This window comes from Gymnoscopelus microlampas (assembly GCF_963454915.1).
Source record: "Gymnoscopelus microlampas genome assembly, chromosome: 8".
NCBI lineage: Eukaryota > Metazoa > Chordata > Actinopteri > Myctophiformes > Myctophidae > Gymnoscopelus > Gymnoscopelus microlampas.
In genome coordinates, this window is record NC_139945.1 from 42,829,446 (window position 1) to 42,853,695 (window position 24,250).

At 41.6% G+C, this 24,250-nt stretch overlaps 1 protein-coding gene across 2 annotated transcripts in view; it reads right to left on the reverse strand.

The window, feature by feature from the left end:
* Window positions 1–24,250, reverse strand: part of pitpnm3 (PITPNM family member 3) — a 112,084-nt gene that overhangs the window by 68,225 nt on the left and 19,609 nt on the right. Inside the window, exons 2-3 of one of the 2 annotated variants that reach the window (XM_084064431.1) lie at window positions 24,071–24,166; window positions 4,202–4,309 (exon numbers count right to left, since the gene is read on the reverse strand). In XM_084064431.1, the coding sequence (XP_083920557.1) occupies window positions 4,202–4,309; window positions 24,071–24,166 (204 nt within the window). Of the gene's footprint in view, window positions 1–4,201; window positions 4,313–24,070; window positions 24,167–24,250 lie in introns of both variants that reach the window. The other variant, XM_084064430.1, reaches the window with a different exon arrangement.

Below are 24,250 nucleotides of genomic sequence, written 5' to 3' on the forward strand. Positions count from 1 at the left end.
GTGTCCATTTGTTTGTGTAAATCTGTTAACAGCTAATCTCTGGCACCACTGGGCCAATCAGTGTGAAACTTTGCATGCACACTCCCAGTAGGCCAAGGAAGAACGCAACTCCCCATATAGGTCTATTTCCACCTGAGAACATTTCAGTGGCGCCCCGTCAATACAGGGGGCCGCACCACCTCTCCTAAACCTAGATCTTCCTTGAATAACTATTACTTTAAAATATATTGTATATATATTTTAAATGATCAAATCAACAAGGTAAATATTATATAGTTAATGACTAGTGAGTGAAATGTATAATCTACCATAAAAAAACGTTCTTAATGCTGTGTGTGCAAAAGTCTTTACCATTGACTCGCAATGTTAGTTAGCACATGCTTATAGTACACTCTTCAATGTAAGTGAACGGGGCTTCTGTGTTCTGAGTGCACAGCGCATAGATATCTAGACACATACTGTAGAACTGTACTGACCGGCGATAGATCGGCGATTTTCGACGCATGATTCCGTTGTGCGTCGAAGTATAAACAAAGCTTATTGAGGCATGAAAAGCACCACAACTGGCTGAGTTCTCAACCGATTAACTGTTGCTCTTAAATACAAACCCTTTGCTTCTACTTCTACAGATTTTGTCCAAAATTCACGCAAATCAGTACAACTCATCTCTGTAGTCATGTGACGAAGATGTATCTTTCAGATTTCCATTCTGATTGGCTATGATTGCCCTCCAAAGTGTGCAGGCCCTGGGTAGCCACTCTGGCCTGGCAGAAATCACATCAGTGCTGACAGTGTCTGACATCAATGCTGACGGGGCCCCCAGGGGCTGCAGTCCACCCACCCACCCATTATATTTTAATGCAGGATTATTACAAAACAAACATTAACCAATTAAGCCCTATTTTGTACTTAGGCTTTTTGAAAGATTTTGAAAATAATATTGTAATATAAATATTTTGGAAAAAAAATAGGGGAATGAGCCATTCTGCATAATGAGCACTTTTACTAAAAGTACAAGTATTTCTAAATTGTGGTATTATATTGCTACTTTTACAAAAAAAGTTAACTTCTTCCATCACTGCAGTGCAGATGATATTTAATGTATTGCATATTAATGGTAATAACATCTCAGCTATAATTGCAGTGTATTTACTTTGTTTAAACGTCCATTTTAGCTGAACTGGATACCACCTATCCACCATATGACGAACCACATTTCTCTGGGATAGGTCAGCAACCAGCAGGTAGCTTACCAGGTTCAGATACACCACTTGTAGTACACCTGTCTTTCAGCAAGCTTCTTCTTTCATCTCTGTAGGAGGGACTCTAATCCCTACACTGCCCTAGAACTGAACCAATTCAGAGCACCCAGTCTGTCAAATCTCAGACATGACCTTTACAAGATGAGCCGGTTTAATTACACAGCTATACGTTAATTACTCATCTACATTGTGCAGTAGTCATTGTGAGACTGCAAAGTTACATCATTAACTAAATACTTGCAATCCATTGTCCATTTTCAGCTTCAAAGTAAAAAAAAACATTGTAAAGAATAGACATTGGAAAATCTTTTGACCCTTGGTCTAAAAAAGTGCTAAAATATAACCAATATATGTTCAGGTAATAATGTTTTATATTGTGTTGAATCACTTCTCTCCTTAATGCTCATGGACCCACATGTTGGAGTAAAGAAAAGTGAAATTGCTTTGGAAACCCAATCCCAGGTTTGCTGCGTTCTGCCTACAAAGTGGGCAGATGGCCCGTGGCCAACAAGAGACAAGGTGATTCTTTTGTGCAATCTTCTGTGAAAATGTGATGGCCTTAGCAGGAATGATTCATGGTGCACTGATTGCCTTACTGGTCAATTTGTATTCCATTTTATCTTGCTCAGTGGTGAGTTTGGATTTATTTTGGCCTGGTGATGTATAAATAAACACTGAAATTGGACTGTGTAAAGAATAGAGTGTATCAGAGAATAAATGTATGTCTTAAGCGTTCATTTATTGGTGTGGAAATGTGAGTACTTTGTCCTCCATTGATTTGAAATTTGGGATGTGCTTTTGGGATTTGTTCAATTCCTATTTTTGAAATGTATGTCTTATTTGTCTACTACTACTTCTACTAGTATTAATAATAATAATAACCAGAAAAGTGCACTCCTCTGAGCGCAGATTGCCAACCAGGCCAATATTTGGGATGCCAGATCTTCTTTGGGCTACTAGTCAGGGGATATTAGCAGAATATTTTCCAATCTTGGAATAAATTCCTTACCAAAAAAAATCTTCACCAATGTGTTTGCAAAGGTGTCTAGTAACACATCACAACTTTATTGAAATTCAGTATCCCTAGGAGAATTTTTGACAGCTCCTTAAAGTTGGAGTACCCACCATAACCTTGGTTAAAAAAAAAAACCAAAAAAAAATCCAAATTTAATTCTGTTTTAAGTAGCATGTGAGGGGTCAAACTAGGGTGTTTTTATGATTCTGAATCCATTGCAATCACTCCTTGGGCTAAAAACGGCCATAGCCATGTATACTTTTTGTGTAAAAAGCCCATTGAGATTGGGCCGTTTTTAGCCCAAGGAGTGGTTTTGGTGCAAAACAAATGATTGCAATGGATTCAGAATCATAAAAACACCCTAGTTTGACACCTCACATGCTACTTAAAACAGAATTAAATTTGGATTTTTTTGGGGGATTTTTTTTTAACCAAGGTTATGGTGGGTACTCCAACTTTAAGGAGCTGTCAAAAATTCTCCTAGGGATACTGAATTTCAATAAAGTTGTGATGTGTTACTAGACACCTTTGCAAACACATTGGTGAAGATTTTTTTTGGTAAGGAATTTATTCCAAGACTTTTTTAATATCCCCTGACTATACTGGGAGTGCATTTTGTGCAAGACGGGCCCCTCCCGCAAACTTAAAAAGCCAATTGTAGCCAATGGGAATGGAATTTGAAAGATCTGACAGATACATCTATTCGCTTGGTCAAGGTCTCATTCCATTCTCATTAGACCAGGGATCTTCAACAGGGGGTCCGGGACCCCTAGGGGGTCCTCAGAGTGACTACAGGGGGTCCGCCAAATCTTTATGTGATATGATTTTTCTTTTTACCTTAACCACTCGAACCCTAGCATCCCTTTTCTGAGGAGAACTTTAGCCAAAAATAGTATATCTACAAGCTCACAACGCCGTTGTGAGCTTGTAGATCGGCTATTTTTGGCAGAGATATAGGTGTAGAGGGAACAAAAGAGCAGACCAGGTAAACCAAAAAAGTTGAATCTGAAACACAATTTTATACAATATAGAGGGGGTCCCTGCTTCATCTCTCTCTCAGCTAGGGGGTCCTTGGCCTGAAAACGTTGAAGACCCCTGCATTAGACCAATGAGAGTCGTCTCCCATTCCCTTTAACAGACAAGTGCAACTGCACCTCCACCTGCACTATGTGCATTTGCCCAAGGGTTCCCAAACTTTTCAGGTTGCGACGGTTGCGACCCCCCAAAATAATCATGTTTGAACTGGGGACCCCCCACCCTGAGAAGCACTTGGAATTGTAGGCATTACATTTAGTTTGACTTGGTTCCACATATAAATATTGTGAAAATAGCCAACAACATCTCGCACTGTGAGACGCTGTGAGCTTATAGATCGTCTATTTTCACAATGTTTGCCTCTTTCTTACGTAATATTTGACAATTAAAGTCATTAAATTGTAAGATACACCTTCAGGAGGCTGCAATCCGAAAATGGCCTCTGTCTAAGTCTTAACCTACCCCCCCCCCATTTCTTTTTTTCTCTTGTATATTTCTTTTCACTCTTCATACCAGTAACCTGTAAGCTGATTGTATGACATTCTGTATAGTAGTTTGTGTATATCTGTCTGTCTCATATGTCATCATGATTTGTGTGCGTGGGGATCTCATCTTCAACAAGCTCAGTGCTTAATGAGTCTTCCAGTTTAGTAGACCTTGTATTGTGATTTTTTTGTACTTCCATGTACTGATGTTCTCATGTCTTACTAAATAAAGTACATCAATCAATCAAACATTAGTGCAGATACCCTGTTCACTTATACTGTGTGTGTGTGTGTGTGTGTGTGTGTGTGTGTGTGCGTGCGTGCGTGCGTGCGTGCGTGCGTGCGTGCGTGCGTGCGTGCGTGCGTGCCACATGCGCGCATGCTTTTGTGTGTTTTCATCGTACCATGCGACTGGTGATCCATGTGTCCGAGAGTTTCAATCTGCTCCACCAGGTCATTTGAGTTCCACTGGCTCATGCCCAGCAGGATGGCACTCTTTCCCTCCAGTACATCTGCTGAGACACACACACAAACACACACACACACACACACACACACACACACACACACACACACACACACACACACACACACACACACACACACACAGAAAGAAAGAAAAAGGTGAGACAGGATGACAGCCACAAAGAGAAGGAAAACAATTTCTCCCTCTCCCCATCAAAAAGATGGCAGTTCATTTCTCTGGATTTACACAAACCCAAAGCAAAGGACCATTAAACACACACCGCTATGACAGACTGTCGGGAGGATGCATGCAGGGCCATGTCGGCCACAGTGGAAAAAAAGTCAACAAAAAATGCAATACATGTGTGGATGAGCATGACCAACACGGCCGACCACGTCGGATGCTACAGTACACTGCAACAACGTCATCCACCGACAGAGCCCGAGACAGGCGGACTCATACAGTCTGACAACCAAATGCCTCATGCACGCTCCTCTCGCTCACTGCTGCTGGCAGCTCTGAGAGGCTCTGACACACGATTCTGCAAGGCCTGTCCATATGAATGATACAGTAGTAAAGCCTACAGGACATACTTTTTGTCCTCCGCTATTGGGAGTCCTTGCCTTTCACCCATCTCTTCTTTCTGACCAAATAACTGTACTGAATGGCATGATGCAGAGATGTAATGTACACACTGCCTGGTGCAATACAGGAGGAGAATCATAGCAACAGCAAGTGAAAGAGAGAGACAGATAGAGGTAAAGAAAGAGAACTAGAGAGGTGCTCTCAGCAGAGAGGTAATCTCTGCCAGGAGGCATGCCCTACCTCCCTCCATCTGTCTAGGGCTTGTCTTGACAATGTTTTGGCCTGTGTGTGTGTGTATGAAAAGGCACGGGGCAAAGGGGGCAGGGATATGATAAAGGACTGTCATTACATCATCATGGCGCAACAAGAGTGATATGCTGTATGGAGACAAATCTTTGGACAGTGAAAACTTCAAAAAGTGGTGGTGTGGCATGTTGTCATCACTAGGACAAATGTGATATTACCATGTTAGCCTAAAAGCCAATATATGACCAGATGTACTGTAGTAACATACAGGGACTGGCAGGGCAGACTGGAAACAAAACCCTGAGAATTAAAATTAAAGCCGCCCTCACATTTGTCTCTTTTTTTATAAACAACGTGGCATCACGTAATCAGTTTACCTGCCAGTGTTATTGCTCTGACAATGCATACTTTTGAGATAATCAGCATGTTCATCAGCATGTTGAGGTTCTGGTGCTCAGCAATGTGTGGGTGAAATAGTCTCCCTCTCCCCCCTTCCCTACCTCCCCCTCAATCTCTGTCTATTCCTCTCGCGCCTCCTCTCCTCGGCTTCACAAAAATAATATACTTGTCAGTGGGCGATGTTAATAATATCTAGGAATTGAATTATTTGGCCTACTGGCAGCGCGCACATGAAATTTGATGCTGATCGACAGACTAACACACACACACACACGTGCACGCACGCACGCACGCACGCACGCACGCACGCACGCACGCACGCACGCACACACACACACACACACACACACACACACACACACACACACACACGCACACACACACACACACACACAAATAATGAGAGCAACAGAGAGAGCGGAAGAAAGACAAACAAAGAGCAAAAGAGAGAAAGAAAAGAATGATAACAACAGTAAGGGATAGAGAAAGACAGGGACAGGGTAGCCTGGTAAACCCTCCCTCCGGAAATCTCATTTCCATTTGATTTCAGAAAGGAGTCTGGTCTGAAACGCCTTTCTGCAATAATCGCTGTGGGCTGGAGTTGGGCGGGAGTAATACCGTTGACTGTGACGCAACGGGACTTTTGGGACGGCCATGCCGAAAATAGGTTGCCTTATTGGGATACATGCGTGTCACTCCCCGCCCCTGCCGGTTCTCTAAATTTATATTTTTAAATAGGCTCTGTCATGATTAATTGACCACATATATGAAGTTAAACAACTAAATTCTATCCAAACGATATGTTAATAGTAAATTCCGTGCCTCAAAAAAGAAGTTTGAGAGCGTTTTAAAACCGAAAGTAAGAAGTGAAGGCACTCGCACAAACAACAATGGCTGCCGTTCGTGTTTTGTCGGCGGCTCTCAGGCTGCACTCGGCTTCATTCGGGCTCACTCGAACTCGCCACCTGATTGGCCAACTGTCGCTGTCAATCACAGAACAATGAGCGACGACGCTGATAGGCTCGTCGGCTCGGCGAGCAGAGCGATTATTGGAGAAAGGCGTTTCAGACCAGACTCCTTTCTGAAATCAAATGGAAATGAGATTTCCGGAGGGAGGGTTTACCAGGCTAGGGACAGGGCATGAGGGCAACAGAATTAGAGAGAAAAAGGGGAAGAAAGAGAGTATGAGATACGCTCTCAAGCCTAATTTATACTCCGTCGCAATTCGGCTATTTCCGACGCACGACGTGCAACGTATGAATTGGGCTTAAGGGTCACAGAATACTGCAGGCTGTAATACGGTCAGTGCTGAATCAGAGGAGAAAGCACCACAGGATGTGCTGAACCATTAGAACAGTCCGTGGTAATTGAGTCACCTCTAAGAGAGAGATGAAATGTTTTTAAAGTAGAGATGGAGGGGGGGGGGGGTGGGTTGCATTCATTCTCCATGCTGGCTTGGAGGAGAAAAAGACCATGAAAAGCAATCCAGACAGAGCAGCCTTTATTTCTAACTGCAAAAAGATCAGAGAGAAATCCAGCAATATTCAATTAGATTCACAGGAGAAAAGAGAAATGAGAGTTGTGAGAATTACCTGGCAGGTCCCAAAGGACAGAAAACCAATTCAGAAACATCCTTCAATCTGTCACTTCAGTGTGAAGAAATGAGAAAGACAATTACAAGAAAATGCCGGCAGCTGACCTTTCCACCGCTGCAAACAAAACACTGAGAATACCTCCAGTATTTGGTTGACTTATTCAGTTTTCTTTTATGCTTTGTAAACTATTTTACACAGTCATGCAATATTTTTGAGTGTGGGATACCACAGACAGGTACAATGGAATGAATGGAATGTGGGCGTGCACTCCTCTTTATATAAATAGGTGGGCGTGGCTGTGGTAAAAACGTCCGGGTTTGGTAAAAAAAGGCTCTGTGTGTGGGAAACAGGGGCGGGTTTGCTAAAAAAAGGGTCCGGAACGCGTCATCATTGGTTGGCCGTCCACCGATTGGTTGTGATATTGCCCTGACAACCAACAACAACCAATTAAACCCATGACTGTCCCTTCAGGCTATAGAATCTATCCTCCTGTTATCCTCCTGAAGATGGCTCCACAACATGCTAGTAGCCCTCCCTGTTTCACTTCAAACACACACACACACACACACACACACACACACACAAACAAATACTCCCCCCCTTACTTAAAAGGACTTCGCCTTAAAAGATAGCACTAATTATGTCTGATAAACAATGTTGATCAATGCATGCGCGCATTACGCACATAACTCATGCGTCTGCTGACTGCTGGTGTTCGACACACACGCGCACACACTTTTTAGGAAAGTGGAGGAAAGTTTTTTTTTGGGGGGGGGCTCGGAATTTTGTGCTATGCTGCTGACCTCACGTGAATAAATGTATCCCCTAGCTGCCAGATTCATATTAGATCTTAGTTGGAAAACTGCAGTGGCATCATCAGAGTGTTGAACACTTCTCCATCATGTAAAAAAACGAATATTGGACACAGTGCCAGGTACCGATCAGAGAAACGCGGCAAGTTATCGCTCTCCCGGCTTCGGTGTGTGGTCAGACTGGCCGGACTTAAGTGATCTGTGCCGTTGGGCTGATGTTACCTTGAAGTGGGTAGGGTCTAACTCTGAGGCGATGGCTGTCTCGGAGGACTTTATATCTGACTCCAGTATCCCTGTCAGAGCATCTATAACTGTGTGTGGAACAGAACACCAACTCCCACTGACTAATGCCTGAGGCCGCCTCTTATGGGCACAACAGCAAAGGCAGCGGCAGCATTAGACTGAGCTGAGGCTGCAAGGGAAGACTGCATATCTCCCTGCTGCGGACCATTCTGTCTCTCACTCTGTGTTCAAAAATGTTGCTTCAGACGAATGCATTGTTGTCTTTACTCTGAAAGCGAGGTTGCGGGTTTTACCATCTAAACCGAGCATGTTTAGCCTGTGTAATGATGATTCTGTATTCTCTAACATTTCAGCTAACACCCCTGATCCAAAACCATAGGGAGATGTTCATTCTCGAGGTCGGCTGTACTTTTGATATCAGGTTAGAGGAAGCCTTCCAAACCAAAGTGCTAAAATATCATCAGCTAGAGCAGACCATCTCTCAGCTAGGCTACAGATGTAAACTTTTGTTTTTTATCTTTGGTAGCCTAGGACATGCGCACAAGTTGGTTGTGAGGGGCCTTCAAATGGCCAGCCTCTCCAAAAGGAGGGCTAAACAATTAGCAAGGTACTGCTCAATATCAGCTATTATAGGAAGCTGCTCAATTTGGAGGAGGCCGTTTCCTTTACCAATGATTGTTGTCTGCTGTGCTTGACAAGTATGCCAACATTATTGAATGTAACAATGTTCTGCCTTATGCACTTTGTAACTGGATGTTTTCCTATTATCTGACTGCACTGGCAGTGTTTATGTCCTTTGTACAAGGCATTCTTGTACTTCTGTTTATGTGGACATAAATAAATATTTCAAATGTGAAAAAATAAATATGTATTTCAAATGTGCATGCGCGCGTGTAACGTGCGTTATTGTGTTTGCCAGAGGTGTCGTATTTTGGTTTGTCTGACAATGGATATACTAGCTATGGATCATATGACGATCATCTGTCACGACCGTCATGGATGAACTTCAACCTGGTGTTTGCACTTTCTCCATTTACGGCCCTACATCTACATAAACTTTATATTTGAAAAGATTTCAAATATAAAGTGCTTACCTCATGGCCACGGACGTTATAATTATGTACGGTTCCTCAAAAGTATCCGTTTATTCCGTGTTGTTCAATAAAAGGCATTTTAATCCGATCGACGGCCATTTCCTCATAGAGTTACAATGTATCAGAGTGCAGTACACCTCCCAACCGATAGGGTTGCTTAGTTGAAAGCATGGAGAAAATTCGGAGAAAGAGGCCACTGATCGGAATAAAATGCTTTTTTTAATCCGATCCACCAATGTGTTGCTTTTTTTCTGTATAGTTATTGTTTTGTCAAGGTGTCAACTGAACTACTACAGTACTAGGCTAATGCTATCCTTGCTAGTTATAGTGTTATGTGCACACTACAGTAGGTCTATGTACATTATGTGAAGGCCTTAGGCCTGTTATGTGTGCAGCAGTCCTACCTTTTTTTCTCCTACTTTTGTTTCTCCCGCCGTGGAGATGGTGACATAACATTAAGACATTATTGTTGATGGTGCAGAATTGTAACCTATACTTGTAGCCTTTTTCAAAGCACCTTCACTGTGTTGTTGTTTATTGTATAGGTGAGCATTTGCTTGCTATATACAGTGGTGTTGAAAAGAAAATTTACTCCACTACAATTATTATTGTTATTATTATCATTATTATTATAACTACAATTATTTGAAAACTTAAGTGACTAGTTACTTTGTAGATTTCGATTATTATTACAAAACTTACATTAACCACTTCACCCCAATATACATTTCGTCCATTCGAAAAATAGCCGATCTACAAGCTCACAGATCTTGTCGATCTGCTATTTTCAAAAGATGTCATACATGTGACAACTTGTGAAATGGGACATTCTGCATAATGAGTAGCCTACTTTCTAGTTTTGGTAGGCTACTTTAAAGGTAGGGTAAGTGATTTGCATTGGTTAAAATAAGTGTTAAATAGCTCTATATTCTGATAGTACACATTGCTATAGAGTGTTTGTTCAGTAAAAGGAGTCTCCCTGTCTCTCCACCTCTTTAATAAACAGAAAATACATTTTTGTTTCAGTTTCAGTTTCATTTCCAATTTTATCCAACCAGGACAGAGAACTCAATCAGGATATAGATTAAACAAGTGAAATTGGAAGTGATTACACTAAGAAATGAGCAGACAAAATTGGAACTGGAACACTATACAAATTAAGCTTAAAAATGGGTACTTTCTCCTGATTGGCTGAGATTTTGACACCTACCGGAAAATGTATTTTCTGTTTATTAAAGAGCTGGAGAGACAGGGAGACATCTGTTACTGAAAAAACACTCTATAGTAATGATTACTATCAGAATATAGTGTTTTAACCTTTTAACAAAATACTTTTTGTTTTAACCAAAAAATATCACTTACCCTACCTTTAAGTACATTTAGATACCAATATTTTGGTACTTTTACTCAAGTACATTTTTTATTCCGGACTTTTACTTGTAACAGACTATTTCTAGATTTTCTACATTGTAGTACTTTTACTTAAGTAAAAAATGTGAATGCTTTTTCCACTGACTGTATGTCCATGTCCAACCACAATCTCAGGGACCACCATATAACATTTGTGGTGTTAAAATGTTTGCAAAAACATTCTACAAGCCCACAACGCGTCACACACTCTCACATTGGATAATATGTTATCCAATTAATTCTTGTTAAGGTTTGACTACAACTATACAGCTACCCCACACACACACACACGCACGCACGCACGCACGCACGCACGCACTGAAAAGTCCATTATTATTATTGTTTATTACACAGCTTCGTAGAATGCTTGATTGAACGTCTGATAGAATGTCTGTCTGATTGAACAGACCACTGAATTCAGATTGTTATCTCGAAGTCCAGGTGAGAATTAGGCAATGCAGGAACATAATATTGATTGATTGATTCATAATTGGATCCACACTTCCTCCCGGAGGTTGCCTACAAAACAATAGGTTAGTAAACGTATAGAACCTATTGTTCTATTTCTATTACTCGATCTATATCTCGATCTATAAAATCCCTTATTGTTATCTCGAAGTCCAGAGTAACCAGCCTAGGGGGTCATCCCCCGTCTGGAAGCCACATTAAGGACCGTATGCACCACAGGAGGCGCTGTTACGTCCAAAGTGTAGAACCAAAATCAAAGGCGAAGCCCAACTTGCCGCATTGCAGACACAAACACATTTAGTCGGCAGTATTTCGCGGCCCGGGATGCGATCCTGTCCTTTGTGAAACCTTCTTAGCTTGTTCGACCTTGTTCGATGGACTGAGAGATGCTTCTTCTGATTTCAGCGAGAAGAGAAACAGAATTGAAGGGACTGACACGCCCCTGACGGTTTTAGGAGGAAGGGCGGGACCTTAAAATAGTATTTAAAAGCTACAAGGAATTAGCAATAAATAAAGATTTCAAAATGCAATAGTAAAGCTAATAGAACTAGATGTTTCAATCCCTGCGGTAAGTTGGTAGCCTGGCGTTGACAGACTATCGCAGAGTGCTTTTTTTTTTTTGCACTCGCAGATTCGTCTGGTCCCAGGCTAGTAAGTTGGCGCTCTTGAAGGTCAGAGTGGAGGGTATAGGACTTTCATTGAGGGCATCAAGTGGGCACCCTGCTTCATCGACGTTTCATTGATGTTAGCCCACAACGTCTCCAGAGGCTCAACGGTGTGTCTGGCGTCCCAGGTACAGCCCCCTCCGTTCCATACCCTCAGACCTGAGATCAGTGACACATTTCACTGACCAATCAGAGCCCTGCTTACTGCAGGAGTGGGTGAAACAGAACATCATGTTTTAGAATCATCCTCTTTGATCCTAAGCCAGAGGGGAGGCACGTTGCATTTTCCTGGAGATTGATTACACATGAATAACGTTTTCAAAGATACACATTGATTAAAGGGAGAAACTCCCATTGTGCAGTTGATTGTTAGTGAGCTTTGATCCTGGAAGAAACATGTGTACTACCAGCAGTATAATGGCTGCACACATTTAAACCAATTGTGGCTGTGAGTGAATCTAGACATTCAAATCTATATCTGTTCTGTTCCTATGTCACCTGTTTCTACAAAGTGATGATCCATGCTGTATGAACCATTCCTTTTCACAAAAGAGTATGAGAACTCAAACTTGATCTGTTCTGGTGAGTCGTTTGATTCCATATACAATGGTTCTCAAACATTATACATTAATGACTGTTATTGTTATTTCTGATTATTAGATACTTCTGTGATTTATTGACTGAAGATGAGTAAGCAGTTTATGCAGATTGTGAATACATAGAGAGTAATCCTCATTTAGTCTATTTTAGGCTGGGTCTTTTAAGAGTGGATTTCAACTGTTGAAGTTTCTGATCTACAGCACAACCGTGGTGAAAGAGTTCAGCAGTTTGGCGAGTTAACCCATCTGAGTTGATCCGAAAGAACTATTGCTTTGATCTGGAGAACTGGTAGGACTGACGATTGCAAAGAACACTGAAGGGACACTTTTCATGGATATCATCTCTTTCACTAAACTGAGAAATCTAACAAAAGGAAAGAAAAAGAAAAGAAGACACACTGTTCATTGTTTTGAAATCAATTTCATGTTGACTGATCGTTGATATTTGAGCATTATGCTGTCAATTTCATTTATGGGGTATTTTTGGTTAAAGGTATGCAAAGATACAATATTTTGATAACAGGTTAAAATACGTTTTTTGATTCAAGCTTAAAGGGTATTATTTTGATTCAAGAAGTGAACAGTTTTTTTTGTTCTGTTTATAAAGATATTTTTGATAAAAAGGTAAAACTTTATTTCGATATAAGGGTAAAACATTTCATACATTAAGGTGTATTCATTGTATACTTTTGAGTCTTACAAAAAAAGGGTTTAATTTACTAAAAGGTTAAAACCATTTCATTTCATGCTTTGGGGTTAAAATTTATTTCATTAATACACTGAGGTAAAAAACAAAAGATTTCATAGGCATTAAGGATTAAAAGTATTTCATAAATAGCTTTAGGTTTCGCTGTCAAAAACGAGAACAAAATAAGATAATCTCAGAAGAAAATAACCACTAATATAGGATAAATAAAACTTAGATTCAAATTACGATTAAGACTGACCACTAGTCAAAGTGTTCACTGTCATCCCTCAAAATGTTTTTTAATTTTATTATTTTCCCAAACTTTTAATACATTTAACTCTCTTTAAACTTACTTGTTGGTCTCTGAGTCTTCTTTACTATTGTTGCTCACTCATTAACCTTTTAATACTCATCCCTCTTTCAACCGAACCTATAGTCTCTGATGCACTAGTCCAAACAAATGCTAATTTAATATAAGTAGAAATACATGTCTGTACCGCCCAGTGTCTTCTAATATATGTCAGGACTGAGCCCGCGTTACAAATGCTTCTGTGATCACGCCAGAGGGTGCGCTCCCATATAGCGAGACAAAGAGCGAGTAATAGAAATAGAACACTCTACTCTCTCCCTGAGCAATTTATTGATGTGTTATATCAAGGGAACAGCTTAAATGAATGCAAACCTCTGGTTAGGTACGGTACACTATGTCAATATCCCACATTATGCGAAGTCATGTTGACTGATACCAAATCTGCATTTAAGCTATTTAAAATTTGTCAACAGTGCATGTCAATAAACTGTGACAATTGAACTAGTATACACTTACACATGAGTTGCTGGAAGGCACAGTCACTGATGAATGACGAATGAGAATTTCTTCACTACAGTACAAACTCAAACTCATAGCTTGATGTATGCTTATGAAGAGCTGTAGGCTATACTGTGTACAGTGATTGAACGCTGAATGGAATTCACTCATGAAAAACAAAACAACATTAAAATCAACCCAAAATTCGGACTACTTTTCTGGATGGAGGTATCGAGTTAATGATTAAAATAGCATCTTAACCACTTGAACCCTCTCTATTCTGGGGGAGAACATTGCCTGAAAATAACACTCTACAAGCTCACAACGCGTCCAGGTTATAGATTGGATATTTTTGAGATTTGGTGTCGAGAGATCTCAGTCAACAAAGTATTGCTTTTGCGACCACTAATCTTCCTGGGTCCCATTTAAGACATACAGCATAAAACATACAATAACATAAAACATAAGTCAAAACAGAATAGAGTCTGATGCCTTAGTATGTTGGATCAGTCCAAACAATACTGTACATAGCAGACTCTTTGGTCATTGCATTTAGATCTACCTAGGAATGAAGATGAGTCCAAACAAAGTTGTATCAGTCCAAATAATACACAACACACTTTGGCCATTGCATTAAGGGCTCAAAGCATTTATGAGTCCAACAATTCCCAGCATACAGTATGTACTTTGGTCACTGCAAAGAAGTATTCCTTTTTCTCCTTTGTACATATAGTTGTTTGTATTTGTTGATGACGTGTATTAGTATTGACTAGAAGCTCGGCCGCCGAGGGTCTAGCCCTTCGGGTGGCCGAGGGTCTAGTCGGGGACCGGCCTACACAGGAACGATGTAAATAGGGAATGAATGCTCCACCCTTTAAATCAAACCCCATTATACCTGTTGTCATAGGACCCGTTTTGGCCATCTGTTTGCCTGTGTCCATTTATGCCCATCTGTGTGTGCATTTATGCCCATATATGGAGCTATCTGTGTCTGTGATATATGGACATCTCTGTATGTGTCTGGGTGTGTCCCTTTTATGCCCGTATATGGAGATCTCTGTGTCTGTCCGTGTCCATTTATGCCCATTATCCTAAAGGAGTTCGCTATAAACAATGTTGTCAGTAATGCCCTTGTCATTATCCACAATGAAAAATTTTACAGCGCTGGCTCTCTTTCCTCTAGAGAAGGCTGTGTAGAGTTGGCCATGAGCGAACACAGGTTTAGGCAAGTAGATGCCAACTCGTTCATTCTCTTGGCCCTGACCCTTATTGATTGTAACAGAGAATGCTAAGCGGATAGGGAACTGTCGTCTAATGAAGGTGAAGGGAAGCTCACCTCTGTCATAGTGAGGTATTCTTGGTAGGAAGATTGTTTCACCCCTGTTTGTGCCTACTGCAATCTCACACTCAATGACTCTGTCCATCATTTGCATTACCACCATTCTGGTGCCATTCTTGAGAGTGCGGTCAGGACCTGATTGCAGGTTTCTAAGCAGCATGACTGGTGCGCCTACTTTCAATTTGAGGTTATGATCAGGGATTCCAGAGGGTGTCAGTGAATTGAGTAATTCCACAGTCACGTAATCCTTGTGGTCGTCCTCCTGAATTGAGTCGGCTGAAAGGTAGACTCTCTCTTCTGTAGCATATGTTGTTGATTTCTCGGATGTCATGTAGATCCCCATATATGGGGATCTATGTATCTGTTTGTATGTGTCCTTTTATGCCCATATATGGCATATATCTCTGTCGCTTTTTGTTTGTTTCTTCTTTAAGCAGAATATGCAGCCTGCATAAATCTGCATCATTCAAGTCATCATCCCAGTCCCACGCTTTGTTGCTCTTTTCTTTTTTGTAGCGGGAGAGTTCAGCTTGAGTTTTTTTGGAGAACTTGTTTTTTGTTGGTCTTGTGCTGTTGATTTAGCTTGTCTTATGTTTGTCTCCCCCGTCTGCACCTCATCCAACTCAGATCTTGACTGATCCTTGTTTTCTTCAGTAAAAGCAGCACAGTTAATTAATTCTTCATCACCGATCTCATCAAAAAAAACTGTCTCCTCTGTCTGCTCCTCCTGTCTTCCCACCAGATGTTGACTGTTCCATCTGCTCCCCAGGAACACTGTCTCCTCCTCCGTCTGCTCCTCCTGTCTGGCCAGCAGATGTTGACTGTCCCATCTGATCCCCAGCAACAGCCTTATTAGCTTTCCATTTCGCATCCCAATCGAGTTTTGTAATTCTTTGGTTCATTTTTCTTTTTTCCTGCTCCAGTTTTTGTATATAAAGAAGGACTTGAGTCGATGTCTTGAAGGCCTGCTCCTGCAATTCCTTCCGGCTTTCCATGAACTTGCACTGATAATTTAGAAGTACCAAGTTGTTACGAATTATTTCTCCTTCACCGGGGTTTAGCTTTGGTAGCTTTTCTGGAGTACTCATTTTTTTGAGAGCTGCTTGTATGCAGAGGTCTGTCAAGAGTGCTGGACTTAGCTTAGAAGCCGGCTTATATACTTTCATCTGTCACCTCGGAATGAGAGGAAGAAAGACTATAGTTTATGCCACACTCAGAGATTTTTTGTTGACTCATCTAGTGTATGTGATGCCTTTTATGAAGTGATGTCACAATGAGTCAGCGCTTGCTCCGGAACAGCCCGATGTCAGTCATCTCCGCATACGGAGATTCCAAACCTTTCGTGCCGGATCCGAAAAACTGTGTATCGGGTCGGGTCGAGGCCTAGCTAAGATCGTAGGCAAAGGTCTGAGCTATCTGTGTGCGAAATTTGGAGTCTGTAGCACCAACCATGTGCTTTCAGGGCTCATCCATGCGATTCGGGCCAATTTGGATTCGGCGTCCATTGGCTTCAATTAGTAGTCAGGACTCCGCTGTTGGAGATTCCGAACCTTTCGCGTTGGTTCCGGAAAACCGCATATCGGGTCGGGTCGAGGCCTAGCTAAGATCGTAGGCAAAGGTCTGAGCTATCTGTGTGCGAAATTTGGAGTCTGTAGCACCAACCATGTGCTGTCAGGGCTCATCCATGCGATTTGGCCCAATTCGGCCTCGGCTTCAATTAGTAATCACGATATTCTATGCTATGATGATGAATTGAATACATACTTACATAGGATTACATAGGACATATTGCTGACTGATAAAGAATTCAATCAATCAATCAATCAATCAGTCAAACGTATAAGGTTTAAGTGGTTAAATCCCTCAGAACAGGTGATCAGAGCCAGATCCAACGATGACCTACGGTAGACAATTATTAGTCACGATTCAGTAACAGGGAGACCCCTGATACTGAACACAGAAATAAAAATGAACACTCCCCATCTCTCCAGCTCTTTAGTAAACAGAAAATACATTTTCAGGTCAGGATACCAATTGCATCCACTCAGGAGAGAGAACTCATACAGGCTACTGGGTAAACAAGTGAAATTGGAAGTGATGAAGCAAAACACAGAAATTAGCAGACAATATTGGTACTGGAACACAAGCTGATAAATGCTTTTTGTGGGGTTTTCTGTCTATCCTGACTGGATGAAATGTATAACCCACCTGAAAATCTATTTTCTTTTTACTAAAGTGCTGGAGAGATAGGGTGACCAGCGCTGTTACCAAACAAACGCTCTATAGCAATAATTAACATCACAATATAGAGCTTTAACTTTTTTTTACAAAAAAAAAACGTTTGATACAGCACCTTTAACTCAGGTTTTACAGTGTACAAGTAAAGCATTGATGACTTACACTCGGTGGTTGTCACAAATTTGTTAAAGTGACAATTCCTTCTGGACCCGTTGAAAACCCTTTAGTTAGTTGGCCGGAGTCCCCCAGGGTGCTACACTTAGGACCCCTCCTGTTTTCGCACAACACAACTACAATATCTTTAACACAAGCTCACAATGTGTCATGCGACACATTGTGTTGCATTGGACACATTGTGTACTCTAGGGGGGTGCATGTCGCCTTTCCGACATGTCGCCTTTCCGACGTTAACGAACCCTATACCTAACCCTAACCCTAACCGCACGCGGAAGCCACTAGTCGGAGTGGCGAGATGTCGGAATGGAAGGAGCACCCCGCTCTAGGGACGATAGTTTCAAGTGATTATTCTTTTGGCCACCGTCAACCTGACCACCTTCGTCACAAAGCTTACATTTCCACCATATAATGTAAGAGTTTCTTCAACAGCAGATTGTTATAGTTGCTATAGAGGCTGTCAGTGAAAAGACTAGAGCAGCTGGCCATGTGCTGCCTTTGAACAAAGGAGTAGTCGTACACATCAAAGCACAATAAAGAGAAAGATTTTCAAAAGCCAACATAAAACACTCCTTAATCCAGCCTGTAGGGTAGGCCCAGTCCCTTTAGAACAACGTACTGCATATTCTTGACAGCTTCATACATTTTCAAGGTTTTACTAGGCCCAGAGCTGCACAGTCTGGCCGACAGCATTAATCACAGTAACATGAATAAAACTCTCTGAAGGTTGTTATGATGGTTTTTAAGTTAAACCTTCCCGATGAGCTGATCCTTTGGCAGCTCTTACCCATTTGTTCCTATTTCCTTTACTACATTTCCTGCATAAACAGTACAGTATACCATGTCCTTCATGACATCAAGAGGGATCATTAACCACCTTAAACCTGGTGTCTCTAATTTAGGGAGGTCATTGTACTTTGGTGAACGTTTCAAACATTCACACAAATCTTCCAAAACATTTCATGATTCAACATTCTCAAAAATAGCCGATCTACAAGCTCACAAGGCATCTTGATACGACGCTGTGAGATTGTAGATCAGCTATATTCACTATTACACACGTCGTACGACAAAGTATATAGGGCTTAATGGTTCATAAGAATAATTAAATGAATAAGACCGAGGGCTACTATCTTGGAATTGGCAGGCAACTGAAGCAGGTCAAATTTTCAACAGGCTTTTATGACCTGGTTCTGGTTCCCTTTTGAGAAACAGCAACTTTCATACTGAGAATAATATGGTTAGTTGTTCGGCATGTGCTGTTCTGTGCCTTCTTTGTAGGACACAGGCCCAGTTTCACATGCAGTTCCTAGAGTTACCTAGCAATGGCACATTTCAAACGGATCTACTTCTCTTCTAATGCTGCACTGTTATGTGTCTGTTCAAATGGTTTTCTCCCTAAGAGGACCTGGTTTTTGTTCATTCAAAAATGGGATTCTTTCATGTGGCATGAAAGGTTTACAACGTTTTTGATAGACCAATAAGTACTTCAAACACAGCTGTGCCGCCGCAAAATTATTCCAATATTATGCATCAAGGATGAGACATGACTTTAATTCAAGGTCCAAGTTGTGTGGAATTACATTACATAACATCTTAGAGAGATCTCAGAGAGTGTTGATTTCTACGAAACATAGACAGATGCAATTTAACATTTTTCATAGAACTTACTTTACCCCACTCAGATTGCACAAGATTGATGGGAATATTTCTGCTCTGTGCCAAAGATTGTTTTTGTCTTATTGTATTTGATATTGTCTGAAAGGTGTTGTGAAAAGAGGAAAATAAGAGACTGTTGAGGGTTGAGTAGTGTACCATTCTGGGAAAGGGGTGGGGGGAGGGTCTGGGAGGACTGTTTTTGTATTTTTTGTCCTTTTTCTTTTGTGTTTTTGTGTATCATGTCTTTTCCTTTATTCTTTGTCCTTTCTATTTCTGTCTTGTTTACAAAAAAAGGAAAAAAAGAAATATGATATTGATATGTGTACACTGTGCATTGTCAATAAATAAATCATTACAAAAAAAAGAGAATGAGATGTCTCATGAAAGATGGATGTGGAAACTAGAGGTTACTTATGTAACCCCGGTTCTTTTAGTTCTGGAGTGAGACACTCAGTATGGGAAACAGCGCCATCTGGCGATGCAACAGAGCTACACACAATACGCTCCCGGGCCCGTTCATTGGGCAAGAGGGTATGTCACGTGACCGGCTGTCCCTTCCCCTATCCGGAAGGACATATAAGGCCTCGCGTGAGGCACTTCCTCCAAGGTACTTCCTCCAACACAGTTCCTCTGCTCGCAGTGGCAAACAAAGGGGTGTTTGGTGAGTGTCTCACTTCAGAACTAAAAGAACCGGGGTTACATACGTAACCTCTAGTTCTCATTCGTTCTTTCGTGAGACACTCACTATGGGATTTATAAACCCCCCAGAAGCGTTAAAACGTTCAACCCCCACAAACCGAACGCGCCCCCTCCGGCCCTGAGGTCCCACGCATGGCGTGACCCCGACCTCCGGGGCGACGCAGTATAAGGGACAACAAAAGGAGACCCTGACAGACCGCAGTCTGCCTCATTCAGATAATAGACATACAAAGATCTGCATCCTACCAACCACATAATGAGGGAACAGGGCCCCCCTGCCCCTGAGACGAACCAAACGTTGGTCCCAGGCATAGACTGTAAAAAATGAATGGACAAAGCCACTCCCCTGCTTTCTACAGACCGAAAATGAAGCCGATAGTTCAGGATCGTGTATCCTCCCATCTTTATTATATACAGTTGGCCACGCCGGAACTCAAACGCTATTGGTTGAGACCAGACATGTGACCAGGGAACTGGAAAACAACCCCCAAAGAATGCTATTGGTTGGGTAGCTTGTCAATCAAGAGCGGGGCGGGGAATGAATGCTATTGGTTGTGTAGGTTGTCAATCAAATCATCCCGCCCCTCCTGGAGCATAGCCTACTTTATCGTCAATTTTAGAATAAATGGGACCATAATTTAGCAAAACGTATATCCTGATGATTGAAAGGAGACTTTATACTAGCGACTGGAAGCATATACAGTAGAATTTATGACAATTTTTATTACGGTAAGAAAATCTAGTCTAAAGTTTGTCAAAAAACCCATTCACTTGCGTTAAAATAAATTCTTTCTGACACCGCAGGTCGGCGCAGGGTAAAACAGTGCCACACTCTGGCCATTCATAAGCTTCCGTGTTGGGCTCATCGTAAATATCCAAGCCTTGGCCCTTGGTCCCAGGGGATCATTTCAGGAGGAGAAAACCCGGAAAGAGAAGAAGGCCCCATGGCCTCTCATCTCCCTTTTCTAACCAGAGTAGGCAGCCACACCTAGGACCGCGTGCGCCACCGAGGATGCAGCCACATCCAGGCTGTAGAGAGCCGCAAAGGTCGAAGGTGACGACCAATTGGCGGCTGTGCATATCTCCTGAACCGAAGCTCCCCTAAATAGAGATAATATAAGTTTTAATGCTTGTGAGCCGTAGTTACATCTGCGAACAAAGGAACTGAAGGAAGTATCTACGTCACGCGAGGCCTTATATGTCCTTCCGGATAGGGGAAGGGACGGCCGGTCACGTGACATACTCTCTCGCCCAATGAACGGGCCCGGGCACGCACGCGCGTGCGTGCGTGTGAGAGCGAGCGCACACACACACACACACACACACACACACACACACACACACACACACACAAACCTCTCTACCTACCACTCTGTCCCTCCCTTCAGCTCTCGGCAATGGTATTTTATGGCTAACTGTGAAATACTGTGCAAGAAAGAGTGTGATTACTAAACACCATATTCGCCGTTATCTTTGGCCCAGTGATGCTGGTTCACTGGTAGCTGCAATGAAAGCAGTCACACAGTGGGTATTTGATTCTGCCATGTGACAGCTGTGATAAAGATGACACATTTCATGTTAGGTCTGTGTGTTGCAAAACATTCACTCTGCGCTGCTAACACACAACAAGACAGAGAAGCACAAAGAGAGAGAAACAGCCATGAAGCATAAAGAGAGAGAGAGAGAGAGAGAGAGACAGACAGACAGACAGACAGACAGACAGACAGACAGACAGACAGACAGACAGACAGACAGACAGACAGACAGACAGACAGGCAGACAATAAATATACTCACTCATTTCATTCTCAGACCGCTCTATTTAAGCTAGAAGTTGCACTTCTCATTCTGCTTGCTTTTGCTGCACACACACTGTTGCTGTTGCTGCTGCGCTGTTGTTCATTGCTGTTGCTCAAATTGCTGCTCACCCTCCACCACAACCATGCTACCACCTGTTGTTTTGGATCTGCTGTTTATGTACGGGGGGGAGTCCCTATGATTGGGAGATGCGCTTTATCAGAGCACCTATAAAAGCAGATCCAAATCATCGCCAAACCATAATAAATATATTGCTAATTTTATATTCAATAATATATTATCTTATCCTTCATGAGTTGTCTTTATCCATTTATGAGTTGTCCTGACAGAAATAACATTTTCCCTGTAACGTAATTTTACCGGATAGCGTCATGACGTTGAGCATTGATTTCAGCCAGAGAAAGACCGTCAGTCCGTCACTTTGGATAGTAATAGAGCCAGCATGCTTAGATTAATGTGGTGCTTGCATGTATACTATAGCCAGTTTTCATTATTACTATATTGCTTGTTATTCATTATTCTTAAGATGTATGTTATCCACTTGTTGTCTCTGTATATGCAATGTTATGACTTGTTTTATGTTATTTGTACGCTTTGGCAATGTAAAACATATTTCATCTTGCCAATAAAGCATTTGAAATTGAATTGAGAGAGAGAGAGAGAGAGAGAGAGAGAGAGAGAGAGAGAGAGAGAGAGAGTTAAAATGTCCGCATACAAAAACATTATGTAAATTCCCAGGACAATACATTCTTCCTGCACGCCTCAGAAGAAATACAAAAAATCATCTCCCACAGGCAGAGACAACAAACTAAAATATCATATCATTATTATGGAATGCTGTACTTTTTTAATTGAATGGTTTCCCAGTGGCAGTCAACTATGTTTATGCTTTTCATAGCTGTTGAGTAGGTTATGCTAAGAGCAAGTTATCATGTATAATTGAACTGGTAAATTAAACTGGGGGGTACTGCGAGTATTCCACTCATGCTTAAATGAACTCTCTATTGGACAAAGAAACAATAGAAGCTAGTAAAAGGCTATTGAAATGTATTGAACATTTTCTGGCACAGGATGCAATCCTCTACGCCAGACTCAACACAATATAAATATGCTATTTCAAATTGCGACATTCATATTCACAATTTACAATGTACTACCCTCCAACCCACACCACCCCACAAATACTCTGCAACCCACATGCAATCCCACATATACAGTATATACACAATACATATACACGCATAATTCCATATTTTACATTACATTTTAAAAATCCCTTGGTTTACCAGTCTATGAAATTACAAGCAGCCCTATAATTGTACAACAAGTATTTTGTTGACCAGAATTTGTCAAGTCTATTCTTGAAGGTATTGACTGAAGGAGCCTGGATAACTTCCAATCTGAGATCAAATTTGAGAGGTTTTGACAATTTGCAGCACATAATGGATGCAGGCTGAACAAATCCATAGTAGTAGCCTAATTTAAACAGTGAAATTGTTGGGAAAGGTACAGCCAGGACCTAGACAAGAATGATAACAGAAGCAACACATTAAACCTGTCTCTCAGTTTCCTACAGAGAAGCATCAATTGCCCAGGCGATTCTCCCCACTGTCTTGCTGTGCATGTTCCTGCTGTTTACCCACTAGGCCCGCCTCCGACTCATCTGTAATCACCATAAGCCTTATATTGCAATACAAACACAGCCATTTTTATAAAATAGAGAGGAATTAGAAATCAGACGTTCACTGCTAGAGACCCTTTTCTCAGGACTCAATCAAAACAGCAATCATCTAACCACTACCCCCGACTGCAACTGCCTGCAAAATCCCCTGTCTTGTGACTCAAATGCTATGATTGTTTTGGTTTCCCATTCACAGCTTTCTATTAGTCCCCCCCCCCCCCCCGTCCCCCCGTTTTTTTGTTTTTTGTTTTCTGACCTCAATTACACACCAAAAAAACGAAGGTAACTGGAGGCAAAGATGGCGCTGGAGCATGGGGGTGGTGACACAAAAGGGTGTGGGTACACAAAGCTGTGATTGGTCTTTTGAAAAAATATCATTGGGCAGAATTGTTACTAGGTAGATTTGCTGAAACGCTTAAAATAATTTTCGATTTTCCCGGATCCAACAAGCCCTCCGCCGTCCCTGGGCGACCCACCCTTCCGGAGGTATCACCCGTTTTTCTGCCGAAATGAAATAACAGAGAAATTGGGCCAAACTATGAACCAAGGCCCTTGTGTGTTCAATTAAAAACAAACAATATTACCAACCTTTTGCGTCAAAAAACTCCTCATCTGAGCTGCCGATGGACTCTTGTGCGATGTCCTGTATGCGCCAGTGAGAGGCGCTGTGCTTTCGTGATGAGGCTGTGGGTCAGATGAAATATAGAAAATCAGTTTCATAGACAGGATCAGTAATGACAGTATCAGAGAAAGTCTATCTTTAGCTAC